Source organism: Chelmon rostratus, chromosome 23 (genome assembly GCF_017976325.1).
Source record: "Chelmon rostratus isolate fCheRos1 chromosome 23, fCheRos1.pri, whole genome shotgun sequence".
In the NCBI taxonomy this organism is placed as follows: Eukaryota; Metazoa; Chordata; class Actinopteri; order Chaetodontiformes; family Chaetodontidae; genus Chelmon; species Chelmon rostratus.
The window spans coordinates 6,734,643-6,761,752 of record NC_055680.1 but is presented as its reverse complement, the minus strand read 5'-3'; the positions used below and the strand labels follow the sequence as shown (position 1 = coordinate 6,761,752).

The window sequence follows — 27,110 nt, the reverse complement described above, 5'->3', positions numbered from 1 at the left end:
ATGCTACTTTGCAATGTGGGGGATGGATGACATGACTGACCCTCAGCTACAGCCAGTGTCTATTTTGAAGTCTAACCCCACCAGAACATACTGTTTCCTGTGGAAAACACATTTAAAAGTTGCTCTAATCAATATTTCTATATTAGAACCAAATAAGTAAAAAGTGTACTGTGAGCAAACGAGCTGTCCAGCTTTTCTGTTAATTCATCCACTGTAAAAAAAATGCTTTGATAAAAACACATCCCTCCTGTAGTTGCTTCCTAGTTGATGAAACACGGCGTGATGCTGCTCCCTCGCTTTCATTTCCTTCATTTTTAAAAGACTGAAACAGAACTTCGAAGCCTTTTGTTGGGTGAATACTAATGCGAGCTTGTTTGTTAAAACAGCAGAGCCAATTATCCAACTAAGAAGTGTCAAAATCAGTTTGTGCGTGGAGGCAAACGTTTGGACCCGGGAGAGGGGAGACAATCAATGTAGCGTGTCACTTCCTGTCTCCCTCCTCATCCCACAGGATAAATCTGTGTCAGCACCGACTCCATCACTCCTTTTTCATGCTTCAATTTGTTTATCGCTTTCTCTCTGGCTCTGTCTCATATTCTGCTCACATTCTCACCCCCCCTCCTCTGTCTGCCTTTCTGTCTGTCGTCTCCTCATACACCTCCATCGTTTTTTTTCCCCCTCTCTGTCTCTTTCCGTCTCCATCTGCACCGTCCTCCTTGCTCTCCCTCCTCCACTCCTCTGTCTCCCCCTCCGGACTGCTGTGTTTACTCTTCGTCTCGTTCTCCTCCAGCGGAGGATGGAGACGTGTCTCGCCGTCGCGGTTAGCACAGGGTTGCTGTGGGAATAACAGCTGCCACTCGGATGTTCAGAAACTGACAGAGAAGAACGAGGGAGGGAAGCAAAATGCAACAGAGTGAGAGCATGCAAAACCTAAGCTGTTGCAAAGTTTGGATTTGTTTTCCCTTAATCAGGTCAGCCTTAGAAAGTGAATGTGATGAACAGACATGCACACCTGGAGAGAAAGCGAACGCAAACTCGTCCTCCCTCCCTTCCATCATCTTGATTCCCAGAATGTGTTAGATCCAAAGCGGAGCTGCTTATTGGCCAGCAGAGAAACACAGTGGTTGTGCTGGTCAGGTCCCAGGTGTGTGTGTTTGCATGACTGTTTAATCTACAGCAACCACTCCCCTCAGGCCGGTGCTATAAATACGATGGTGTTCTTTCTCGTGTTGCCAGGTTAGATAACAGCTGAAAAAAAAAAAAAAAAGCAGAGGTGAATGCTGAGATAATTAACTGCTGGGCAGTTTTGTCAGTTCACTAAAGTTAATGTCAAAAGTGATGCACAAACACGGAGAGTTTGCGTGTTGGCCTAGTCCTACCTGCTGAGCATTTCACAGAGGCTAACCCCTCGAATTTACATGACGTGAACACAAATGAGTGCCAGATTTTAGATTGATGCTGTGACGTGATCATAATTAATATATGCTGAAGTCCAATAAGTGCAATAAGTTCGCCCTTAACTCTCCTTTTAGCTCTGATTTGGCTTCCACCAAGTCCGGAGGAAAACATCTGCCTGTTTAGCTTCTAGATGTTCCATGAAGCTAGCTGCTAGTAGCTAACTTTGCCTGTCTGGCCGCAGCTGCTTTTAGCTCATTGCTTTCAACAGTAAAGTTAAAGAACGACAAAAACAACGAGCTAAAAGGGGCTTCGTAGAGCCAAGAAGATTATTCTCTATTGGTCTGTCACTACTAGGACCCTCTTTCATGTCACACACGTCATTCTTAATATAAGTAGTGAATAGTAAGTCTTTAAATAAGGACAGAAATGGGTACAAACGTACAGCAGGCATTGCTTTATTAGACTAACAGGGACTTTTCTGTGCGATGTATTTGCATCTTAAGGCATCGCAATCAAGAGTCAAACACAGTTCCCTGCAGTGTCTTGCTCAAAGTTTGACATTTAACCACACATGAGCACATGGGGGCATGAACCTGTGATCTTTTGATTGGTCAGGTCAGGTCAGGCCAGAACCTCTCCCACCACGGTCCCACAGCTATTTAACTAGCTCATTGTTAGCTTGATTTAGACAGGCCTAAACTCAGCAAACCCTGTCGAGCCATGCCAATATTTTGGCTAAAAGACGTCAAAATCCAGAAAACACTGGATCCTACATTTCCCATAATGCACCCAATAGCATCATTTTGTTGGACCCTCCATAAGTGGTAAACGGCCACATCTTTCAAACTCCATGTTGCCAGTTTATAGTGTTTAAACCCAAACCAAGTGCTCCCCTTTAATTATGGGTTAGTGCTGAAACAAGTTGAGTTAATTCATTTTCAGGTCAGGTGGCACCAAGTGTTACAACAGGTGATGATTCTGAACAGGAGCTGGAGATGTTTGCACTGCTTTGAACTCGCTGCAGAGGCCGAATCATGCAGAACAAGTTATTATTATTGTTATCAGGTAAACTTCCCTCAGAAACATGCCGAGAATAACAAGCTTTTTTTCCCAGACTTTTCTGGACCTTCTTTGGTGTCTGGCTCATTATCGTGTTCATTCAGGGGTTCACACAGTTGGCAGCATCACCGTGTTGCACCTTAAGATTGGAAAGCCAATTAGGACTCAGACCCGTTCATGACGTTCACATTCATGTTCCTCTAATCAGGCATGTGTCATCTTGTCGAAACTGTTGATTTGATGCTGACAAAATAAAGATCTAAGAGAGCCTGTTTCGCCAAATATTTGCTTATTCCTCTGAGATTTCCTACTATGATCTCCTCAGATAATTTATGATTTCTAATTTTTGGACTGCGGTGGGCGGACAAACACGAAGTCGGACGTGGGGAAACGGGTGCAATATTACAGCAGATCAAACTGAGCTTGTTATCAGGTGAGTGATCATCTCTGTGTTGACAGCGTCCTTTATCGCGGGGCTTCTTCGATTCTGTCGAGTGGACATTTTCACAATAGCACAAAGCAGCAAGATAAAAGTGGCAGAATGCGACAGTATTTCCATATCATGCAGGATAGCCTATCTACTCGAGGATGAAGATAAACACACGTGCTGTTTGAGGGGGAACATGCTAATCATCAGCATGCTCACATTAGCATTTAGCTCAAAGCGTTGCAGTGTACAGCCTCACAGAGCTGCTAGCGTGGCTGCACACTCTTGTTTGCAGAGGGACAAAATGCACAGTTTTTAGCATGAAATTCCCTCTTGTACTTTCTCCAGACAACGTCGCCTTGAAGAGCTCAAATAAGGGACTTTGTACCGAAAAGACAGTCATTTTGAAAGAGTACCACTTGATTTGACAAATTTGTGAGTCGCTTTCAAGCCTGCAACAAAAACTGTGCACAAACACATGCTTGCAGATACAATTGTAAAGCAGATGTTTAACTAATTTACCAATTAATCAGTTCAATCCAAATATGATTGCACACCGCAGTCCATTTACTAACAGCTCAGCATTTAGCAAAATTAGCATCTTCAGTTTGAAAAATACTCTCAACCTTAACTTCATGTAATCAGTCGAAAAGACACAGACACTCCTCTGAGCATTTGCAAGTCAAGTTTTATTTCATCTTTGAGAAAAAAAGAGAGAGAGAGAGAAAAGAAAAGTTTGGTCTTTGTAAACATCTATATCGTTTTTCATGTAATGTTCAGCATTTAAAAATACTTTACTCTTTACTACAACATTTCCAACATCAACACTGTATTCAGAATGAGTTTAATTCATGCATCGACACGCTCATGGATGGAATGATACTAAGAAATGAACGCGCCCACTCACGCACACACTCACACACACACTCACAATAAAAAGGATAAGAGCACACTCATTGTAATTTCTTACTATGCTAATTTGCTGCTCTACTCTCCGAGGGCTTCTTTTTTAAAACGAAACAAATCACCAAAACAACACAAAATGGAAACAAATGCAACCAAAAGTACAATAATATAATAACAATAATAAAATACATGAAAAAAAATGAAAAACACCAGATATTTATATCAAAAGCACTTTGTGACCTCATAAACAGGGCTGCATGATACATGAATAAAATGAAGAGTATAAAGTGGTAAAATATATAAATATTTAGAAGGTAGAGAGCAATAGAGTGGCTAATAGTTGAGAGAGAGGGAGGGAGAAAAGGGTACAAAATAAAAAAAACACTGATAAATAGATAGTGGCTGATTAACACGCATTAAAACTCTGTCACTCACACTCACACACACACACACAGGATGTGTCCAAATCTGAAAGTACAACAACGTTGTTTATGGAAATACTGGAAGTTTACTGCCGTGTTCAGCATTATTTCTGTATTCAGAAACCAAATCCTTCACATTATGTGTCTTAAAACCTTAAACAAATAATCTTTATATCTCAAACTCAGATACTGGTACTGGTAGTGATGTCTCTAGACACCCCTAACACACACACACACACACACACACATACACACACGCAAATGCACAGTAAATCAATCTAGCAGTCACATACTTGTACACTTACAGAGAGAAGGAAAGAAATACATGACAGTTTTCATCTCAGACCACCATTGTAGTCATTTTCTACTTAAGTTGAAGTGTAACATTAGTGGGAAATCACATATTTTCATTTCATAGACTGCAGAGATTCAAAAATGCCAAAGCCACTGAGTACAGCTAGGATTTCTGTGTGTGTGTATGTGTATTACTTGATTGATCTTCTTATTGATCCTCCATGTTTCTGCATGTACAGTGCCTGTACATAAATTAACACCACCTAAGTGGGTGTGCATCCGCATCAACCAATTATGACTGCAAATGATTGCTTTCTCCCAACTTTTTTGGAATCGAGGTTGAACAGATCTTATTCCACAAGTGCACACACACCTGGATAGGGAGAGTACCAGGTACAATCTACCTGCCTGACACACACACACACACAGAGGAGGGAATCCAATTTCCAGGCTTTTTTACTGTGGGTCAGGTTGGCATTCTAATTCATTAATCTAGTGTATGGGCTTCAGCCAGGGACACACAGGGCGAGCCCTTATAAGGAGATTACAACACCAACCCACACACACAAACACACTCACACAAAGGCACAAATACACATGCAGTTCTACACACAACGGATGCACATGCAAACAATGGGAGGCACGAGGAACATAAAAGAAACACACATGTCGAAAAAAAAATGAGCGTTTGATCAGTAATATAGGTTGAAATTCATGAATGAGAAACTGTAGTCACATTCACAAAAAGAAGGGCAAGCAGACAAAGTGGGAAACATCAAAAGAGAATGACACACACACACACACACACTCACACACGCCAGCAACAGTCAAGAAGACAACGGCTTACAGATAGATGGTCGCTAAGCAACAGGCAAGAGACTAAAAATACACTTGCATTTCTTCACTCACTTCGACAGCATGCTCACACACACACACACACACACACACACACACACACACACACACACACACACACACAGACGCACAGAGACACACTCAGCCGTGCTCCAGCAAGGCTTATCAACCTTTTAAAACATTTCTAAATCAGTCCCAGTATTCTTGTGTTCCTGTGGCGTCAGCAGCACTATTATCCGGCCCACTCATTCTTAAAACTGGAAACTGTTACAGAAGCTTAAGTCATTGAGAAGAGCAGTTTGGCCCGGCACGCATCCCGGCGTCTCAGCGGGCCGTGAGCGACCGGCTGATGACCTTCTCCGTGGTGGGTTTACTCCTGCGTCTTATGGTGAATTGCACGTTACAGACACGATGACGGGATCTGGACGGTTAGTCAGCTGGACGGTACAGAGTCGACCATCATGTTTAACAAGTGCCCAGGCCTGCAGCTACGATTTGGGACACTGAGGTCGTGTCTTTTGTGTTATTTCAGGGAATATTAGAAATGAATGAGGGGGGACAACATTTTTCCCATACTGGGTATTTTGCACTTTGATTTCAGTGTTTTAGCCACACTAGCGCTAGAGATGACAATGTCAGTTATATCTCTTCAGCTGTTGGATAGATTGCCATGAAGTTTAGTCCAAACATTCATGTAACCAGAGGGGTGAATCCTAACGACGCTGGTAAGCCTCATCCATCTGCTGCCACCATGAGGCTCACATTTGCGGTTTTGAGTGAAACGGCTCAACAAATTTTGAATGTGTCGCCATGACGCCTGGTACTGACATTCATATTCCCCACAGGATTGTTTGCAATCTCTTTAGTGATCCCTTCACTTTTCCTCTCGTGCCATCCTGTGGTCAAAACTTCAAAGCTAATGACATTCGAATCAGCCACGTTCCCATCAGTGCTAATAAGCAAATGTTGGCATGCTAAGCTAAGATCATGACCATCGTAAACATTATACATACCGAAGATCAGCATGTTAGCGTTGTCATTATTGCATGTTAACATGCTGGCATTAGCTTATAGCTGAAATTACTGTAGTGGCTAAATTTAGCTTCAATGAGCTGCTAGCATGACTGTAGAGTCTTAGTTTTGCTAGTCTCATTATATTGAAATTTTATCTTCAGGCCACCAAAAAAGCATAAAGGGAAATAAAATTGCCTGGAAATATATATATATATTTTGGGAAAGGTTGACAAAGTTATCTGTGGAGGGTCTGCATTGATGGGGGGACCTCAGCACTCCCACAATCCTGGCTACGGCCCTGCAAGCAAATAACGTGCTGAAGAGTCTTTGAGCAAGACTGACGAGCTCCAGAGCAGCTCGTCTGTGAGGGGGGGAGCTCTGGGCATGCCCCCGTCTAACTGTCTAATTCATAGACAGCAATGTTAAATATTTGCAGCCAAGAAATACCCCTTTGAAATACAGCGAGAGACTCATGGCAGGAGGCCAAACCCCTTCCATCAATGAACCGTGGCTGAGCTTCCCTCACATCAGCTGATAGTGTCACTCTGGGCTGGAAAACGGTCGTTCTCAAATGATTTTCCACCATTGAAGTTTGGAATATTTAACTTTCTTCTTTCCTTCACAGGCGCCAGAAAGTGAAAGGAACCGGTGTGGCATTTAAAATGTCGCGTTTGAGGAGAGGGCTAACACATACGAGCATTTTCGCCCCGACAGATCAATGCCCCTCTGCTCCAAAACTGCCACTTATCTTCCATTTGTACAAGCGCTGACCTTAGCAAGGCTGCGCTGGCTTGTGTTTGTTTAGCCTGGTCACGACTGAGCTGGCTTTGTAAGGCCTGCATTTACTTTGGGCTGGGAGCAGCGGGTAATTTGTCCATATTTAACAAGGCGGATGGTGGGCAGGTAAATTGTTGTTTTCAGCCTCATTTTTCTCTTGGTGAACAGGGATGAAACAAAAAGCTAAATTATTGTTTTCTCTGAGGATTTTCTTTGAAGTTTACAAACAGCATTGTGTGCAGCGTTGTTCCCTCTATGCTGCTGTTAACAAGGCGAATGCATTTAACAATCATCTGCACTGACAAGCCATATGCCATCCCTTCTGTGCAGCCCCCTGGGCAGGGCAGGGTACTAACACAGATATAATGCAAACCTGGGTTTGACAGACAAACATAGCAAAATGGTTAATTTCATGTGTCACGTGTCATAATATTCTCATTTTAAGCAATCCTGATGTCTTCCTTGCACTTCCACACCATGCCTGAGTCAACAAACTTCACAAAAACAAAATAAATAGCACAGCTTTTGACGCAGACTCATACAGCCATAAATAAAACCAATGCTTGAGCACATTTCTGCTTAGTGTGAACACCTTTGTGAAGTGAAACTTTTTTGAACCAGCTCGACAGCTTGTGGGACTGCAAGGTGAAACTGTGCACTGAGCATGAACGGTGATCTGTGACGCTGTTCTTCTATTAAATCTTTGGATAACGGAGAATTGTGATTTTTTGTTTTGAGTACAAAGAAACCTTCCCAATGTCACAACCTCTGCAGAGCAGTCACGCGATACTCCCCTCAGAGGACTCAGCTCCTCTCGCCGCCTGTGAGTCATCTCTGGTTTTGCGTTCGCCATCAGCCGTGCAGCCTTTTTTCCTTCCCCTTGTGACGAGTTTCCTTAAAATGCCTCCATGGGCACGTGGCTCTTCCTCTTCCTTCTCCAGGGTTTTCCTTACAAAGAGGGGGACTTCACACAAATTACACAGCAGTGTTTTCTCACACACATCAATAAAAGTTTCTTATATCGTCATGTACATTTAGAAACACTGGGTATGGTCACAGTTTTGATTTGTCATCAACAACACCGCCATCGCCGTCCTCTTCTTAGTCGCAGTCAAGGTCACGACCAGTGAGATGCTTCATTCTGATTGGTCCTGCCTTTGTTTTGCTCGTTAATGTCCTGTTGGGCTCCGGCTCTGCTTGTTCACGTGTTTGTATCCCCGACATTGAATGCAACTTCAGAGTGTAAACAGTGTACCTCACAATGTGTAGTGCACAATGCTTCTTCATCGCAAGAAAGACAACTACTAGGTGGACTGCTCGCCTGTTGGTCCTCCAGGCTTTTGTTTCGAATCTTCGCTCCGCTTATCAAACATCTCTTTTGTTTCTCCATCCCGCATCTGAGAGTTCCTCCAGGTGCTAATCTTCTTTCAAACCACCTGCTTTAATCTTATTTATCTGCATCTCTCTGTATACTAAATTTATACATCTTTTTTAATTTTTTTTTTTTTTACAATTGCACGGTAACAACATCAACACGTGACGCCATTGAAAAGTTTAGAAAAAAAAGGGGGAGGGGATCCCTTCACGGGATAAACGAGGCTGCTGATTGGCGTGAGAGGAGAGGGACTTGGGATTGGCTCAATTAAACAGAGGATCGGTTGGCGGCGACTACGACGGTTCATTATCACAACTTTGAGACGATTCCTACAGGGGAGGTCAGAGTAAGGCAAGAGGGAGGGATGGAGGGGGGTGTGGGAGTGGACGGTGTCTGTCGTAGGGTGGAAGGACGATTTCGCACAGTGTATTCATGAAGAGAAGGAAAAAAGAGACAAAAAGAGGTTGTCAGTTTTTATCTTGCCTGTTCGCCCTGCAAGTTAGTGAGTGGTCCTCCTCCGCAGATTCACCTGAGGGCCCCAAAGTGTGTGTGTGTGTGTGTGTGTGTGTGTGTGTGTGTGTGTGTGTGTGTACAGTTGGGGGAGGAGGGGTTGAAAGTAATAAGTCACTGATAGTATTAAAGTTCAGCGGGTGTAGCGGGAGGCTCCACCGTTCCTGTGTCGGCGAAGACGGAGGGAGCGAGAGAGAGTGAGGAGGGGGTGTAAAATATTTCTGCCAGTCTCTTCTTCTTCTTTTACTTTTTTTAATGTCAGCTTTTTTCTAGAGACAGACTTGTCTCTGGTTTTGTTGCCTCCAGCTTCCTCTCCCACTTTCTCTCTTCTTCCTTTCAGCCTTATCCTTCTTCTTCGCCTTCTTTTCCCCCCTCAGCTCTTCTTCTGTCCTGCTGGTTTGGCAGTATACTGGAAGAATATTAGCCTTTTTATTAACTATTAGACAGTGTTGTCCACTGGTGATGAGCAGTGATTGAGGAAACTACACAAAAGTGCTCTTTACATTTTTTTTTTTCATTAATGCTTTATGTTAAATAATTCTTAATTTAGAGTCTCTATGCATCCTAGAAATTTCTTCGTCACTGGATCAATGGCAGGTCTCCTTTAATAAAAGAGCTCCTAATTATGAGCTCCTAATTCTCCAATTATACAATTACAATTGGAGAGTTTCATAACAGTGACAGAAATAAAAGCAAAGAGAAAAAAGACGTAGAAAATTGGTTTGCATTCGCCGTCTCTCCTCGTCCCGTTCCTCTTTGAACACTCCTCCGTTCCTCCCTCTCTCTCTTCATATTGGCAGTGGGTCTCTCTCCCTCCCCTCTCCTCTCCATTTAAAACACTGGTAAATGGCAGTAGGCCTCCAGTGAAGCCAGCAGGATGTAAATCAGCCACAGCGAGACGAACAGCAGCGATGTGAGCACCTTGCAAGTCCGCGGCCCGCCGAGCTCGCCGCCGGCCACCGACGCCCGTCGGCGGTACAGCAGCGTGGTCACGCACACCACGGCCAGGATGGTGAAGAGGGTGACGGAGAAGGCCAGGTTTCCCGGGTCCACCTTGAAGGACTTGCCCTTGGAGCGCCAGGCGACGGCGGCGATGGTCCACGCCACGCCAATGCCGAGGAAGACGTTGACGGCGTTGGAGCCGGTGACGTTGCCGATGGAAGCATCAGCGTACTGGTCCTGGATGGCGGCGACCTTGCTGGCGAATGTGTCTGGATGAGTAAGACAGAAAGTTTACTGTAAATTTAAGCCTTCATCATCTTTGGTGTCACATTTCAAAGTGTTTTTGGCCTCAGTCGTTCTACTTTTGTTACTGGTTTTATGCTTTCTAGCCAAAACTAAGCAGGAAGCATATAAATAAACCATCAACCTGAGCTTAAAACCAAACAATAAAAAAAAAAGCAACAGTCTGGAAATGAATGAACGAATGATTGTACACAAAAGCAAAGAGGTGTAGAAAGTGAGAGAGACAAGCATTTCAAAATGATTTCTATTAAATTGAATCTATCTGAAAAGTCTTGGCTGCTTGCCACGATACACACTGTTTTGCCAGAGTTGCATTAGTCAGAATCTTCCTTTTACTTGGTTTATGTTATTTTTCATCTACTGTACATTGTGTACATTAAATATCTAAACTGGATTCATGGCTCCGTTCTGTAATCCGCAGTCGTGTACTGGCAGCCTAAGACAGAACAGATGTAATAAATGCTGTAAAATGCTGTAGGTGTAGATGAGTGGAGCTCTGCGGAGCTGAACATTTGAGGAGAAATTGGGTGAAAAGCGCAGAGACTCTACAACCGAGTTGGCAGGGACCACCGGGGAAACAGCTGCCAGTTATTGTGCGCCCGTCTTGGCTTATTTCTATTTTTGGACGGGCTGGCGAGATGAGCCTCAATTCTCATTTGAATGTCAGCGAGATTTGTTGAAATTCATTTCCCAACGTGAAAAAAAAAGTCAACCGAGTGGTCTTGGTGGGGGTGAATGGAGTTCCTTTTTGTAAGAGAGCACACAAAAAGAAATGAAAAGCGTGTGTGTGTTCACACGAGGGCACATGAGAGTTGAAGGATTTGGATCTGAGTCACGAAACTGCGCGTTATTGCCTTCACACACTGTTCTAACTAATGCCGGCAGCGCGAGAAGATCATACCCAAATTTAGAAAACAGTTGCACTGTCCAAGAATGACATCCCTATCACAAACTGCTGTTAGCTGCTCCTAGCAACCACAGCTTCCAGTAGGCTGAAAATGGCTTTGACATGTAGGATATGCCATTTAATAACCCACACCAAGCAGAAAATGACTAAAATGAACACAATGTCAGACTTAATAATGAGTGAAACAAATGGCAATTCACTCAGATTACCAGGCTAAACACATCTGGATAATGCACAGAACACGCTGTCAAGAGCTGTCATATGGTTTATTTCTTCAGGAGAAAGCTCTTCCAAACAAAACTATCCACGTGCCTTCATTGTTCTGGGGTGGTGGCAGAAATTTGGGTGGACTGGCCCTTTAACAAACATGCTCATGTGGAGATAAACTCAAGGTGTGTGAGATTGAGACTTTAAACTAATGAGAATCTGTGATCTCTGCAGGACCCGCTCAGCCCAAATGCAAATATCAAACACTACTTTTATACTATTTAAATGGCTCACATGGTTATAAATGAGCTCCATAAACCTCTTAAAGAGCCACAAACATTGGTAGTTCACAGCGTTCAAACCGAGCCTGCGATCAGCATTTACCCTCTAATTGCCTGAATCTGCAAATCTGGTGTAAATTGGCTGGATAATCCTCTGGTGCGTCTCCAATGTAATAACGCAGAAATGCTCTTAGAAATCTGGAGGAGGGAAGGGTGCAAGTCAGAAAGTGGGAAAAGAGAAGGTTTCTAACAAGCTTTAAGAGGATCAAAATCACACACACACACACACACACAGGAGCACACACTCTCGTTGGAAGTTATAATGACCTGTGGGACTTTACACGCGCAAACTTGCATCACCTCAGCAGAGCAAATACATTTTCACCCACACACACCTGGGTGCCACGGCACACACAGGTCAGAATGATGGATGATACAACAGTGAAAACATAACAGCCAATAAGAGGAGGGGAGAGAGAGGGAGAGAGAGAGAGAGAGAGAGGGGTGAGGTAACAACAAGTCAGGAAAATAAATTGGCCGGGATGGGGCACAAGAGCAAACACAACAGAAGAGTGAGGTGGGGGTATGAGGGCTGTGAGGGAAGAACGTATAGAGAGACAGAGAAATGAGGGGGCGTGAGAGAAGAGGCTAAAGATTGAGAGAGAGTCACAGCAGGAAAACAGGAAAAGAAAAGCAACAAACTCCCACAAATGAACATCAACATCTTGTGACAGGGAACACGCTCTGATAATGGATATCAAATCTGTGGCTACAGCTTCCAAATCCAATGCACAGCAGAGTATGGCCGCTGAGGGGATTGATTCAAACACCGCTTCCCCAAGACCTCGCCGCAAGTCATCAGAGTTACCGCCTGGAAGGGTGGCAAAGCAGATATTTCTATAAATCACACACAGGGGCAACAATAAAACGGCTGACGGGGAGAATGAGGAAGGGAATTGAATTAAAGCCCCGGGACAGAGCGTCTCCTCCAGGCGGAGACGAGCTGAGGCGGACGGCCGTGATGAAGCCGGCTTTTTACAATCCAGTTTCGACCTCCGGCCTGGTTACTGTGGGCGGCTGTTATTAAAATCAGATCGAGTTTGTTTGTTTGTCTGTCAGATCTGAAATTTGGGGAAACTATGCATCTCATTTCGTGGGTGGAGTTTTTTTAAATCTAACATTACTCCACACACACACAAATCAAATCGCTCCCCCTCACCTGGCACCGATGTTCCCAGCGCCACGAACACCACAGCCGTCACCGAGTCCTTCAGTCCTATCGTGCAGCCAAAGTGTGACGCCAGATCGCCAGTGACCGCCGTCAGGATGCCGATGAGCGATATGGAGACGATGAAGCAGGCCCAGCCGTTCCAGTACTCCGTGGGCGGGACGAAGGCGAACAGGACCTTCCAGAAGACGGTGAGGAAGTGCATGATGTAGTCGAAGCAGGACGGCAGCCGCTCCTCGCCGCTCTCCTCCTCGTCGTCGTCCCCTTTGGGTGCAGTGCGTGAAAAGTTGTGGGAAGGGAGGCAGATAGAGAGGAAAAGCTCACTGATTAGCGTGTTCACAGCAGCTGAGCACAGTCACATCCTAGAGTTGCTGCTCGCCGCTAAAAAAACAGGAAGTAATTCCCTGAAAAGCCACAAATGGCCTTTTTTACATTTCTTTTTGAGGACGGATTACACAAACAAGATGAAACATGTTAGTGAGCTTGAGAGGTGTTAGCAGGAACATCTTTAAAATTCTGTCTCCGGTCATTATGCTAAGCTATGCTAAACGGCTGCTGTCTGTAAACGTGTTTAAACAAATGGATTCGAAATAAAACGCTGATGCGAACTTTTAAGAAATGCACTTTCTCACCATCCATCATCTTTTCAAAATGAAGTCACGAAAAATGTCGACCAGAACCGGCGTTCATTAATCAAAACGCCGCCTGACGTCCTGTGTGTGCGCGTGTGTTTGTGAGTGTGTGTTACCTGCGCTGACAGTAACGGCACTGACAAACTGCTCCCTCCAGCTGCTGCTCCCCACCACCAGGGCCAGGTTTGTCTTCTTGATCAACTTATCTACCGTACTCTACAAACACACACACACACACACACACACACACACACACACACACACACACACAAACACACACACACACAGCAAAATGCAAGAGCATACAGACCAGACAGAAGAGGAAAGACACAACCCTCAAGTTGTTAATTCACTCGCAGCCACACAGAGAGGGAAAAGGCTTTTTTAAGACCTTTCAATTAGCTCCAACATTGCAAAGATACGATTCAAAAGTAAGTACTTCATGGCAGTGAGAATCCGAGGTATAGGATGTGCTAATTAACACGATGCTGTGAAACTGGCTCTGATGCTCCCACTGAAATCTAGGAAAAACCTGCAGGCATACCGGTGGAGTTTCTGTTTAAAGCAACAAGGAGGGGGAACAATAAAAGATGCTGATGCAAAACAGCTTGCAGCAGCTACAGAGCATTGCACCAGCAGTCATTATCATAACAGAGCTGACAGGGTTTTGTGGCAATAAAAATCCTGCATGATCTACAAGTGAAAGACAACATGAAAAATGCACAAAATGTGCTGTACATCAGCAGGCGCAATAAGAGAAATCAATCAATTCCAGTATGGGGTGAAGATTAAGGACATATATAGATTGATAGAATGTGATACTGGACCCAGACACCATTATAACGTTTCAGTACTGTATAGAAGCAGATAGAAGAGCCAGCATTGCATGCACATGCAAACTAAAGAGTGAGGAAGATAGATAACCTTGTCAGCCCGCCAAACAAGCTCATTTACTGCTCTCTGCACACGCACGCACACATACAAACAGACACGATTGGACAAATGAACAAATGATCTGTGCAACGAAAATACACAGTATGATTGGTTGCATTTCGAAGACAAAATCAAAACCACAGATTAGAGGCAAAATCAGGTGGCAGAACACGAATGAAGCGACACACATGTAGCAGCGTACTGAGCGCTGAACGTGAGACAGACGCCTCTGGTTGGCTGCTGGTCGTATGGTGTGTTCACAAGAAAAGGATTAGCCGAGGTTAAATTACAAACTGATCACACCTGAGAAGGAATGAGAGAATATCTAATATTTACTAGATGACTAAGGCTGTATATTTTCTAATGTGCTGGATGATCGGTCTGCCAGCAACTTTTTTTTTTTTTTATTGCCTGTTTCATGCTGAAAAAAGATGACGGCTCACTTTGAATAAATTATTTGTTTACTGCTATCAAAATGACAAGCATCTCATTAGAGAGCCCATTGTATGACATCAAAATGAATAATTCATCGTGTGAACCGGGGCAGCTGATGCTCGCTTTACATCATTTTAGTTCAAATGTGCATCTTGAGTCAGTTTTCTTTTTAGGTGATATTTAACGCAGCGGACTTGATGGCCTCTGAGCTGCTTTAAAGAGACTTAAAATCGAAACGAGCAGCTGCTGATTTACTCTGAGGAGCTTCTGAAGGACAAAATAAAAGGGAACACTAATACGCTCAAACAACAAAGTGACACGCTTACCTTAAACTCGTAGGACTCCTCTATGACCACCTCGACTTGTGTGTGTTCGCCCAGACTGGGACAGCCCATCTTGGCCACCTCCTCCTCCTCTGCTCCCACCAATGGCTTGTTCTCATTGGAGTCACCTAGGAGACCACAGGGATGAATGGGTCAGTAGGGTTGGTGTAGCTGTGCAGAGCTTTTTATAATAAACTTAAGGGAAGCTGATTAAAGGTACTTAATTCTTTATTTTTTGTACGACCGTTGAGGATACTGAGGTCATGTCTACATTAACTTTTATTAGATGTATCCATGTGTTTTTGTTTTCTGATATGTTTGATGGGAAAAAGTCTCTGATTCCAAAAGCAAAATAATGCAAAATATACCTTACTATGACTTTATTTTAAGGGGTCTGCTTTCTTTTCTTTCATGCATACATTTTGTAATTTTTACCTTAAAAGCAAGACCTTTAGTCAGTTTTGAAAAATGTGTCTCTGAATGATCAGATATATAACTGTATTCCTTATAACCTGGGTTAAAACAAGGGAACTGACTTTACAGTTGAAACTGCCAACAGTAGCGACCTACAGTGGGAGCAAAAACAAAGTTGTCACACGCCTACGGCACAAAAATATGAACAAAGACACAACAACAAAACAACATGTAGGTGAGACTCATCATTTCCAGCTTCGGGGACTTTTTGAATAAGGATCTGTTTTTAAGCTGTCTGATGTTGGCTGGGAGCATATTCCAGTTCTCTTTAAAGAACAGTTCTCATCCTGGTTCTACCAGATGACCAGTACTCCCTTTACCTGTCATATATGCATGACAACTTTAATCATACTAGCTGGTGACTTTACTAATTAAAGCAGGCAAAACACTTCTCAGTAGGTTTCATGATGCTGACTATAGAGACAGAGATACACTGCTGCCTTCACTAATGAAAGAGTGTGTTCAATAACTGGTGACCTTTGCATTTTAGCTAAAAAAAGCCAAGAAATAGCCTCACCTGAAGTAATACATCAAAACTCTGCTTGTGTGCATGTAAGTTCTTTTAGTAAATCATCTTTAACCTAACATTTGCAAAAAAAAAAAAAAAAAAAAATCACCTGGAACACCAAGTCACAGTGTATGCACAAATATATGAGGAAACGTGAGTTATGAGCTCATTTATCTCTCAGATCCTCTCGAGAGACACCACCGTCTGCTTAACTGACTGAGAAATTTGCGAAGCGTTCGGATGGAAGTTGCTGCAAAGTGAGGAAGATCAGTGGAACTCAACGTCACGCCAAGAATGTATTCATGCTGGAGGAAATCTATACTGTTTTCTGCAACACAAGCTTCAAGGTTAGCAGCAGCTTAATATTTGCGTGGATTGTTATTAATGCAAGACTTCTCATAGGATTATTATTTATAAATATGCTTTATGTATTTCCTCTTTCATGCTCACACATCATTTGCACTCAGATCGTTATACATGAACAAATAAGCTAAAAGCATCGTTCACCTGCTTTCACACCAGCTGCTGATTTGTTCAACTTTTGTTTTTCAAACCTTCTGTCTCTTGCTATCAGTAGTGGTTATGCATTCAGCTTTTGCATGGCATCTGAACTCCAATCATGTGTCATGCAATTTTTTCGTCTGTCTGGTTTTGGCCAGACCAGCATAAACAGATTTAGTTTTGCTGGGTGATCACTTTAAGAATGTGTGCAAGCAGGCATGGAAGTCTATAATGTAAATGCTAATATTCCAACACTGATGTGCCTCATGGGAAATCCGAGCTATCAAGCGTCCCATGTCATTACAAATATGAATACCCCCAAGGAATTTATATTTCCTCCAATGAAACTGCCTCTCTGCGTCTCCATTACCATATGTTCCACCATGTTTTCCTCCACTGCTGCATGCGTCTCCTCATTCACTCTGCACTCACACAGTGACAGTCACTGAGAGAGCTGTTATCACTGTAGACCTGCTGTAATTGAAAAGCAGTGTACAGTATATGATACAGTGTGAGTGTGGCTAGGTGTGTGTTTGTGTGTGTGTGTAAATGTCAGTCCACTTGCAATGTGTGTTGTGAGTGTTATAAAACCAATTCTGTTTCCCCTGTAATGAAACATGCTGCAGGCTGTTGGCTCTGCACGCCTGACATCTAGAGTGGGGCCCCTTACTCCAGCAGGAAGTGTCTGTCTACACAGGTGACGCAGCGTGAGTAGCATGTTAGCCTCAAATACTGGGGTAAAAATATCCAATAATTTACGAGAAAAAAGCAAAGATAAGAGATCATTTTGTGCAGCTAATGTATGTTTTTGTGGTTCATGTCCTATTAACGTTTTCCCTTGCAGCCACTTGTAGGGGTCTTGAACCCCTGGTTGAGAACCAGTGTGTTAGATGTTGTCCTGTTAATGACAAAAAGGCAAACACACACACTGCTGCAGTCAAAAGTAAGTTAGTGAAGACAAAAAAGGTGTAAATTAAGTTCAATGAGACAAAGAAAATGTCTCTTTAAAGTGAAATAACACAAGGGAAGTTACTCCAGATTTCTTTCAGTCTTTTCTTTCATCTTGAACATCGTGAACTTTCAACCTTGCAGAAATCCATTTGAACAGAAACGTTAAAGCAGAACACGCTGCAGGGACGACTTATTGACTTTCAGCAGTGGTTCCCTTAAGTCTTGAGTTACCTGCCAGAGATTAGCTGTCCACCTGCTGGAATGAGCCTTTTCAACTAAAGCTTCCTACATTCTTAAAAAGTTGAAGGTCTTAGATGTTAGATTGGTGGATTTCAGAGCTCTCAGAAAACTGAGTGGCTACTAAGAAACCTGATGAAAATAGTTCATAAGGCAGGAATGAAGTGCATGTTGTGTTCAACCTGCTGTTTTCTTGCTGCTTAGTTTGCAGAAATACTTACAAATATGACCACGGTGCAAAAGTACACTGATTTCAGACACAAATATAGAAGCTTCCAGGCTATTTATATTCTCCCTATGGTGACTTATTCACTGTGATTATTCCAGTTTTCCTGTTGTGATCTGACATGATGTGCAAGGCTCACAGCGTCCTTAGTTCAAAGCGAAATGTTTCCACAGTTCATCTGAGTTTAGATTGGAGGTTTCAATTCAGGTCTCGCCCTATTTATAAGAGATGGGGGTGCAGGTGGTGGTTCAATAAAGATTCTGTCAGTCACTCTTTCCCCGCTCCTCTTCCCTCTCCAGAGACAGACACACACACATCAACACACAAAGACACCCACCGTGTTTCTGGCCGATCTCCAGCAGAACGGGCTCTCCCAGCTCAATGGTGAAGGCCTTGTTCTTCTCATACTCTTCATCATCAATAATCTTCACCTCGATGATCTTCCTGTTAAAAAGCAAAGAGAAAGACTAGCCTTAGCGAGTGCATTCCACGTAATTAACCTTTCCTTTTTTACGCTCTTCCTCATAATAAGAGTGATCGTGGCGAGCATGTTTGGAGCAGTCTATTAAAACAGTGGCAGTCTCACCCCGTCAGCCTGTAAGCAGACAGGAGGTCATTCCTGCTGCTAGGACACAAAGCGCCGCTGCATGGATAAGGACTGCTAAGTGGTCCTCATTAAAAAAATTAAAATTAGGTTTGTACTCCTCTGTTTTCTCTCGCAAGAAATGATGAGGAGCCTCTGCAACAAAGAATGAAAGTTGAAGCCCAAGCTGCCGTAGCTCAGTGGGACACTATGAGGCTGCCTGGACCCTCACAACGTTTTTCTCCAGCGGACGGTGATGCAATGAGCAGTACAGCCACAGCTGAGACATTTTCAATTAGGGGCACCCAGGGGAAAGCCTTAAAAGAGTAAAGAGTTTTGACAGGATGAACACTGCAGCCAGACCTTAACAAACTGAAAAAACCTGGCAACTTTTGACATGTGTGCAACCAGCTCATAGAAATGATGCCACTAATTTATAAAAACTAACTAACTAACTAAAAGCAGGAAACGTCTGTGAAATTCATCCAGAACAGTATCTGTAAAGTGTTCAAAGTCTTGGGCCACCTCTCAAGAAAAACATAACACCTCCTTCAGTCTAAAAAATGTTGCCACAACATTATCCAGGCAGAAATGAGCGATATATAAATGTTTAAAGGAGGCAGGGTTACACTAGACAGTATTTTCACTGCTGTGTAATCGGTGGTGTTAGTATGCAACAGTTAATTGGCGCTGGTTGATCATGTCTGCATGAATAAATGAAACCCCAAGTCAGAAAATCCAATTGTCCAGAGCACCAAAATGTTCTTGGCGTTTATTAGTTTTGGTCCTGCAGAAATCACAACAATCTGGCCTCTTTCTGTCCTGTTTCACTTTATACAATCCTCATCTCAACAATACATCTGTATCCGACAGGCAGAGAGGAAGAGAGTGTTCAGTGGTTGTGCCATCATATGCTTCACTGTCAGCCATGTTGACTCTGACACCACAAATAGGCTTCGCTTCAGCTGAGAAACACAGGAGGGAGGAGAGGACTGTGAAAGAGCGATGAAGGTGTGGAGAGGTGGAAGCGCATTGTTTTCATTGGTGAGCTGTCACGGCAACAGTGGATGAAACTGGCTGGATTTGCTATTTCCAGCTTCACATCTGGCTGAGCGGCCATTTCTCAACGATGTTGGAAAAGATAGGAAAGTATTGTTTGAAACAAGAGAGGAAAAAACACCTACAACTCAACAAATCCATTTAATGGAGGACAAGAGGGAAGAAAAAGGGAGCAGAAAATTTCCATATATTTTATATTTTATATCTTAGACCCAATTGTGTTTCTTTAATCATTTCCAGTCATCTACCTACAGCAATACCTTAACTTCCAATAACTTCAATACTGAGTTTCATATAATATTAACTGAACAGAAATGACCAATTACAAAATACCCCGTAGCTTAGCAACGCTAACTAGCGACAGCGGGCCTACCGAGCTTCATCGCTAACTAGCTTTTTTCACACATACTGAATGAAAAGCCAAGGAGCATTTCATTAACTAGTATGTTTTGTGGGTTTCAGGTTACTTTTAAAAACCATTTTCACAACTAGCACAGCTGTTGTGTGGCGTTTCTCCGGGTCCTGGATGCTGTCAGAGCTCAGGCTAACATTACTAGCTCTGTCCTTTTCTCTACTGGATTTGAGAAAGTTCAGCAACCCAATAGCCAACGTTACCCGAGATAACACATTGGTTAAACCTCCTAAAAGCCTTCTGTCATGTGATGTAGAGAGTGAAACTGAATGTACATAGCAGCCTAACAAGTTTGTGTTAGAACAGTCTGAAGCTACATTTTTGCTTATCATACTAACAGAACTAGGGCTAGCTAGCTCTACACCAATACACCAAATTTTGTTTTACATTATACATTTTTGAAACTTTAAAAAAGGCTAAAGACGATGTTTTTACCCAATACTTTGAGCTAATGTTCGCTAAATTAGCTAGCTGCTTTTTTCTACCTCTGTCTGAAATAAAGGGCCCATTGTTCCAAGTAATTTCTATAGTAAATCTGCCACCATGACCACTGTAAACTGCATATGTGCTGTGCTAGAATGAAGAGATTGACAAGTGTAGCAACAGTAACTAAGGGGGGGGCAGGACAGGAAAAAGAAGTAAGTCTGAGAGTCTGGAGGGAGATAAAGAGAGAGAAGGAAAAGAAAAACAGAGTTTGGAAAAACGAGGACGCAAGGGAGGGAAGGAGTGAAGAGGGAGGAGACAGAGAGACAATGAGGTTGAAAGAGGAGTATGAGTAATGCATGGACTCCACTGAGATGTGAAGGGTTACGACTCAATACACACTGTGTTCACTCAGGGGGAGAATACACACACACACACACAGAGTGATGGATTACAATTTACCTTGCACATACAAACGGAGACAAATCATATAATCTAAAACGATAAGGGACACGCACACATACGCAGCGGATATGAGCACACACAATGTCTGCCATGTTGCACATCATGCACATTATAGTTTGTATGAACAGACAGGCAGCCGCCCCCGCATGCATGCACTCATCTTTCACTAGCAATGCAGAAACCCACACATACACACAAAACAAAACAATTCAGATCAGTGTACACATGAAAACATGCTCCCGGTCAACACCTGGGAGATTCATAAACATAAGCATATGTATGCATTAATCTAGCCAATTTACATCTGCTGACAACACACACACACACACACACACTGTACTGCTTTCATTATTCATTGTTGGCGCTGGCTGTGGCAGTACTCCCATCTGTGACCTCCTCTCTCATCTCTGTTTCAGCCCCTTCTTTATCTCCTCTGTTTTCCTGACTGTCGTCACATGAACCCAATTCTTCTTTTCTCGTCTTCATTCAGTCATAAATCATTCCATCCATCCGTTTGTGTTATAAACAGCCATGCAGTCAAAGCGAAGTGTTTGGAGACCCGTTCCTCTGTGATGGATTTAGGTGCTTCTGTGAAGCGCCGACATCAGAGACTAGAGAGCAACATTGCTGGTTATGGGGACTATCAGCGGTGGTCCAGGGCCTAGTGTGTCTCTTTGTGAGGACATGAAAGGGTTTATAAAAGTCTCACTTTAGATGCAAGGTATTTTAGTTTGGTTCGGTTTATTTGGCACTTCAGCTGCATTCACATGGATTCAGGCACACAGACCACACTGGAAAAATAAATGGAAGGGCCGGAAAATGAAACAGGTATGACGATATGTTGCTATAGTGATGTCATATTGTTTACAAAGAATTATGAATGATTAGTTGTATTATTAGACTAATTATTAATCATTAGCCTCCCGTTGTCCACATTGCCCTGATTTCCTCCCTGTGTGCTCTGAGTGCAGCATTAATCACAAGCAGCTACAAAATGTCAAGGATGGCTCCATAGAGTCCAATACTGTATAGTAAAATATCTCAATAACTTTTGGATGGATTGCTATGAAATTTGCTACGGAAATTCATAGTTCTAAGGGGATGAATCATAATGACTTTAGTGATGCCCTGACCCTTCCTCTAGCACCACCGTGAGGTTGATATTTGTGGTTTTGAGCCCCTAACATGACTGTAAACTCTTGTTTAAATGTGCAGAGGTAACTGGTGCAAAGGCACCACTAGTGTCTAATAAGCATGAGTTCCTCCAATGCAACATAAGGAATCTGTTGTTCTGAATATTATGTATTGCACTAAGTCATATTTGTACAGTTCTAAGGTTCTAACCACCAGAGCAGCAGGCACTGCTGTTTGACATGACTGTGCTCTTGGATTCGAAGCCAACATAACACTTCCCAACTTGTTGTGAGAGATCTATACTTTGTTTTTGAGTGTTTTTCCCAGTAAGAGACATCTGGACTGCTGGGGAGGGTACAATTTCATTGCAAATCTGCAGCATAAACAAATTCCCAGTCAAACACAAGATGCCATGAAAATGTAAAGTAAGTGCAGACAAAAATACACCCCTGCCTATCATAAATTCATGAAATCTTCTTAGGTGTATTAGTTTAAAAACTGCTTCAGCATCCAATATAATATCTAGCTGACAAACAGAATCACAATCACAGAGAAAATAAAGACTGCGAATCCTGTTAGTCGTGAATTCATGCTGTTCTCCGGACAGATACAATCCTAAATGCAATGCATTACCTGATTCTTAACTCCCTCTCTCTCCGTCTCGCCTTCCGTCTATATTTCTACCTTGTTACCTTTTGACACCTGCTCCCCAGACTGCTCCTCTGTCAGACAGTAGCCTCAAAGCCCCGGTCTGTCAGCACACTGACACGAAACACACACACACACATACCGAGTTCACTGAGCTCAGAACTTGCGCTGCCAGAAATAGAGGCTGAAAAAGGCAGCGAAAACAAGGGAGTGGCAGAGTGCAAAAAAGGTCAGGGAAGGTACTGCTGATTGAAAAGCCCCAAACAGAATGAAGCTGTAAATCCATTTAATGGATAAGTCTTATATTGCCACAGAGTGTGTACATGTTTGTGTGTGTTTGCATGTGCCTCTGAAGTTCTTCTAGAAGCGAATGATTGAGTGACAGTTTGATTTGATTAGTTGGGATCTCGTTGCATTACTTAATGGACACGGACTCTCTTTATATCTTTGCCTCCATCTCTTTCCATTTTCTTCTGGCTCCAGTTCTGCTTTTGATTTACAACAACTGGAAGCCCTGTGTTTGAGTGTATGTATGGATATGTATTACTCACGTTGTGGGGACATAAATCTGTTCACAAGGTCACATTGTGGGGACACATCTTCCTTATGGGGACAAAATGCAAGTCCCAATAATGTAAATGATTACATTTTAGGGTGAAGACTTGCAAGTAGTGGTTATAGTTATGGTTAGGGTAAGTCTCCAGGAAATGAATGTCAATGCAATGTCCCCAAAAGTGATGGAAACATGAGTATGTGTGTGTGTGTGTGTGTGTTTTCAGGCATTATTTTTAGATGCCGTGAGTATGCGTGTGAGAGAGAAAACATCTCTGAGAACTGCAGCTGCAAACAAGTCATTTTCTTGAGTGAGGTTGATTTATATACACACTTCAGTTTTACCGTTTCTGCTTCTGGCGGAACCTCTAAATCTCTCTACGTCTCTCTCTCGCACAAACACACACAAACACACACACACTCGAAGTGAAAGTGAGATCATAAAAAGTTTATAGTTAAAAGCATAAAAACTGAACAACAATGCAAGTCACAAGGCTGTTGCTTGAGTCTTTGTTCAAAGAAAAGTGGGAAGATGGAGAGGAAATGAGGACATTAATCTTCAGAAGACCTTCACCTGACCACCAGAAACAGCCAAAAAACAAACAAAAAAACAGGATTACAGTAATTTGATTACAGTCCTAGTAATTTGATTATAGTCCAAAAAGGAGAACTGCAGTCTGCTACAGTTCATAACCTTTGAGAAAATGGAGGAGCACATTGGGATACTTAGATTCAGGCTTGAAGGGTAAAGGACCTGTAGTTTGAGATTACATTAGAGTATATCACATTTACCATATATTTGCCTTTAAATAATGGTACTAATGGCAGTGATACTGACTCTATATGGAGTCAATGCATGTCAAACTGCCGGCTACAAACTCAAATACATGTTTGGTTAAACCTGCATTAAGTGATTTTGGTCTATGAAGGGCAGCACAACGAGCTGCAAACACAACTATGACATATCATTATTGTGTACAGCTGATATAGCTGACATGTTGGCAGTATCAGGTTACTGCCACCCTGCAGACATCAGCATTTATATGGTTGTGCTTGTGTCCGCCATGAATAAAAGTCCAATATTCCCTATTCTTTTAGCTCTGTTTTGGTCTCAACCACCTCGTGGGAAGAAGACTTACAGACATATTTATCAACTTTAAGCAAGCAAGCTAATTTTCACTTGCTTTCACGGACTGAATGATACTGGCAGTAGATGCGACATTAATGCACCACAAACTGCAGGATGAAAAGTTAAAAACTTTTTTTGAACTTTGACGTCTTTGATTAATTGTAGTGCTGATCTAATCTAATCTAATAACTGAAAATGTTCATTCAAAAGTGTTAATTCAGCTCAACACTGTCTGCTGTCACACTGTCAGGAATGACTTCAAACGTAAATAAGTCTGTGTGAAAACTGCTAACAGCGGACTTGGCTGGATCCTGAGCAACAGAAGCTGCAGAGTGTTTACAGATACTAGAAAGTGCAGAAAGGCAAAAACGTACAGCAGAGCTGTGTGCAATCGAATGATATGAGCTGGTTTGAATCTTTCTGTCTTTGTCGCACACACGCCCACACACACTTCTACAGGAGCAGGTAGGCTGCGAAAACCTTCGTTCAGCCCTTCATCTGAAGTGGAGGCAACACTAACAAAACAATTTGAGGGAGGCCAACAGAGAGAGCCGGAGAGATGAAAAGCTCTTACGGGGAGAGATATTACCACTCTTAATGATATCATGGAACACATAATGAGAAACGGCACAAAACACACACTGCATCTCTCCCACATACACACTCGTGTTAAGTGGTCTCCAGCTGCGGTGCGTAATAAAGTTGCGTCTCTAGTGTGTGTGGGATGGCAGAGATGGATTAATGCAGGAGATGATTTGGAGTTCGAGGAGAAGGACAGAGGAAGATATGGAAGAGGAGGAAGATTAGACTATGATAGAGAAAAAGAAAAAGGAGGATGAGAAGACAGGAAACCAGGGTATGACGAGGAAAAATAGCAACCGAGAAAAACAGTATGGAACAAAAAGAGAGACATCTCACATGGGAAATCCAGTATGGTCAGGACACAAGTGACCCCTGTGACATTTAAATGAACACATGGATGACACTCTGGTCCTCCAATAGAAGGGTGTCATAGGAGGAGGTTTTATTTCCAGGGCTCTGCAGCACATCCTGACCTTTTCTCCACCACACTCTGAGTGGAGATTTTCAAACAGGGTTCTGAATCTGTCCTTGCATGATGTTGCATTCAAGGTATTTAAAAGACTAATCTACCATAGTTGTTGGAACAGCTGGTGTTTGTTTCAGCCTACGCGGCGTAGCTGTTACAGATGCTACTTTTGGGTACACTTAGGTTAAAAATTTTGATTGATGTACGCAGGCGATCATAATTAGGAGTTAAGATGCCAGCACAGCGCGGGGGAGTCTGCCAAGGAACGAGGCGAGGACTGGCAGATGGTCATGTTAGATGTAGATGGATATTTTAAGGAACAACTAAAACTTGATTTATTACTTCAGATCCAGAATTGACAAAAAGACACTTACAGTTCAGCATGGGTTGTAGACAGTATTTCATAAGGCATATAATGTCTGTCCCAAGAAATATGAAATTAAATTGCTCCATTTTTTAATGAGGTTTTGTAACTTTCTACTGGCATGATAAAGGCTCATGTAAAGGTTGCTTACTAGTGCTCTTTATTTGTTATTATTAACAAAAAACTAACTGATGCCTTGTTAAAAATTTTAAAAATAAAAAAAATCTCTTCCAGTCCATCACAAATTAGACCATCAGACTCTCTGTAACTGATTAGTTTGTGTTTGAAAAAAGCACAACGTATTGATGTAGGCATTTAAATATCTCTCTGGTTCTGTTTTTAGATGACTTTCTTGGCAGCCAGACAAATGTCTTCTGTGATCTGGCGGGCAAACCAGTATGCACATGCAATTTAAATTGCACAGCACGGCCTGATAATGGATGACACATCCGTCTAGTGTTGTGATGGTGCTACGACAATCAATGCGTGACGCTGTAAACTGAACTATAATTCAGCTGCTACACAAGAGGCTTCTACTGTATGGTGGAACAGCCAGAACGCCTCGATGGAGGAACATAACTCCAGCTATGAATGACACTTCCATTTTATCGGCTCAACCTGTAGGCCTGCCGCATAAGCAGCCTCTGTTGGCGTCCAGGAAAGAGAGGAAGAAGAGTCAGAAGAACGGGAGAGGAGAGTGGATGGAAGGGTGTTAGAATATGAAACACCAACGGGCGGTATGGAGGATGTATGGTTGGCATGGAAACCATGAAGACAGGAATGCATGGAGTATCATCCCTCTCTTCCCAACATACACACAAACACACAGTGTTCATACAGTCACTTATATACCACATATACTGTAAGTCTGTTAAGCATATCTTCAGATCAGTTCATACATGCATAGTAATAATGTCTTCCTATCTGCATTAAGTTGTGCAGGATTAGGATATATCACACATCACATCACGCATGCATTAGCACACACACACACACACACACTAATCTGCATGATACACTGTAATCCAGAGGAGCTACTGTTCTGTTATCTGCTGGGAGTAGAGGAGAAAAAAAGGGGATGGAGGAGAGGGTGGAAGAGGATGAGAAATAAATAAGATGAGATGCTTGGATATAAAAAGAAAAAGGAGAAGGAAGAAGAGAAGGAGAG

The 27,110-nt window shown here is 42.7% G+C and overlaps 1 protein-coding gene across 1 annotated transcript in view; it reads right to left on the bottom strand.

Moving 5' to 3' along the window:
- Window positions 1-3,567: 3,567 nt before the first annotated feature.
- slc8a4b (solute carrier family 8 member 4b) overlaps window positions 3,568-27,110 on the bottom strand; it is an 89,898-nt gene continuing 66,355 nt past the window's right edge. Inside the window, exons 12-16 of the mRNA XM_041964617.1 lie at window positions 18,463-18,569; window positions 15,232-15,356; window positions 13,654-13,753; window positions 12,897-13,169; window positions 3,568-10,248 (exon numbers count right to left, since the gene is read on the bottom strand). Coding sequence (XP_041820551.1) covers window positions 9,869-10,248; window positions 12,897-13,169; window positions 13,654-13,753; window positions 15,232-15,356; window positions 18,463-18,569 — 985 coding nt within the window. The 3' untranslated portion in view covers window positions 3,568-9,868. The remainder of the gene's footprint in view (window positions 10,249-12,896; window positions 13,170-13,653; window positions 13,754-15,231; window positions 15,357-18,462; window positions 18,570-27,110) is intronic.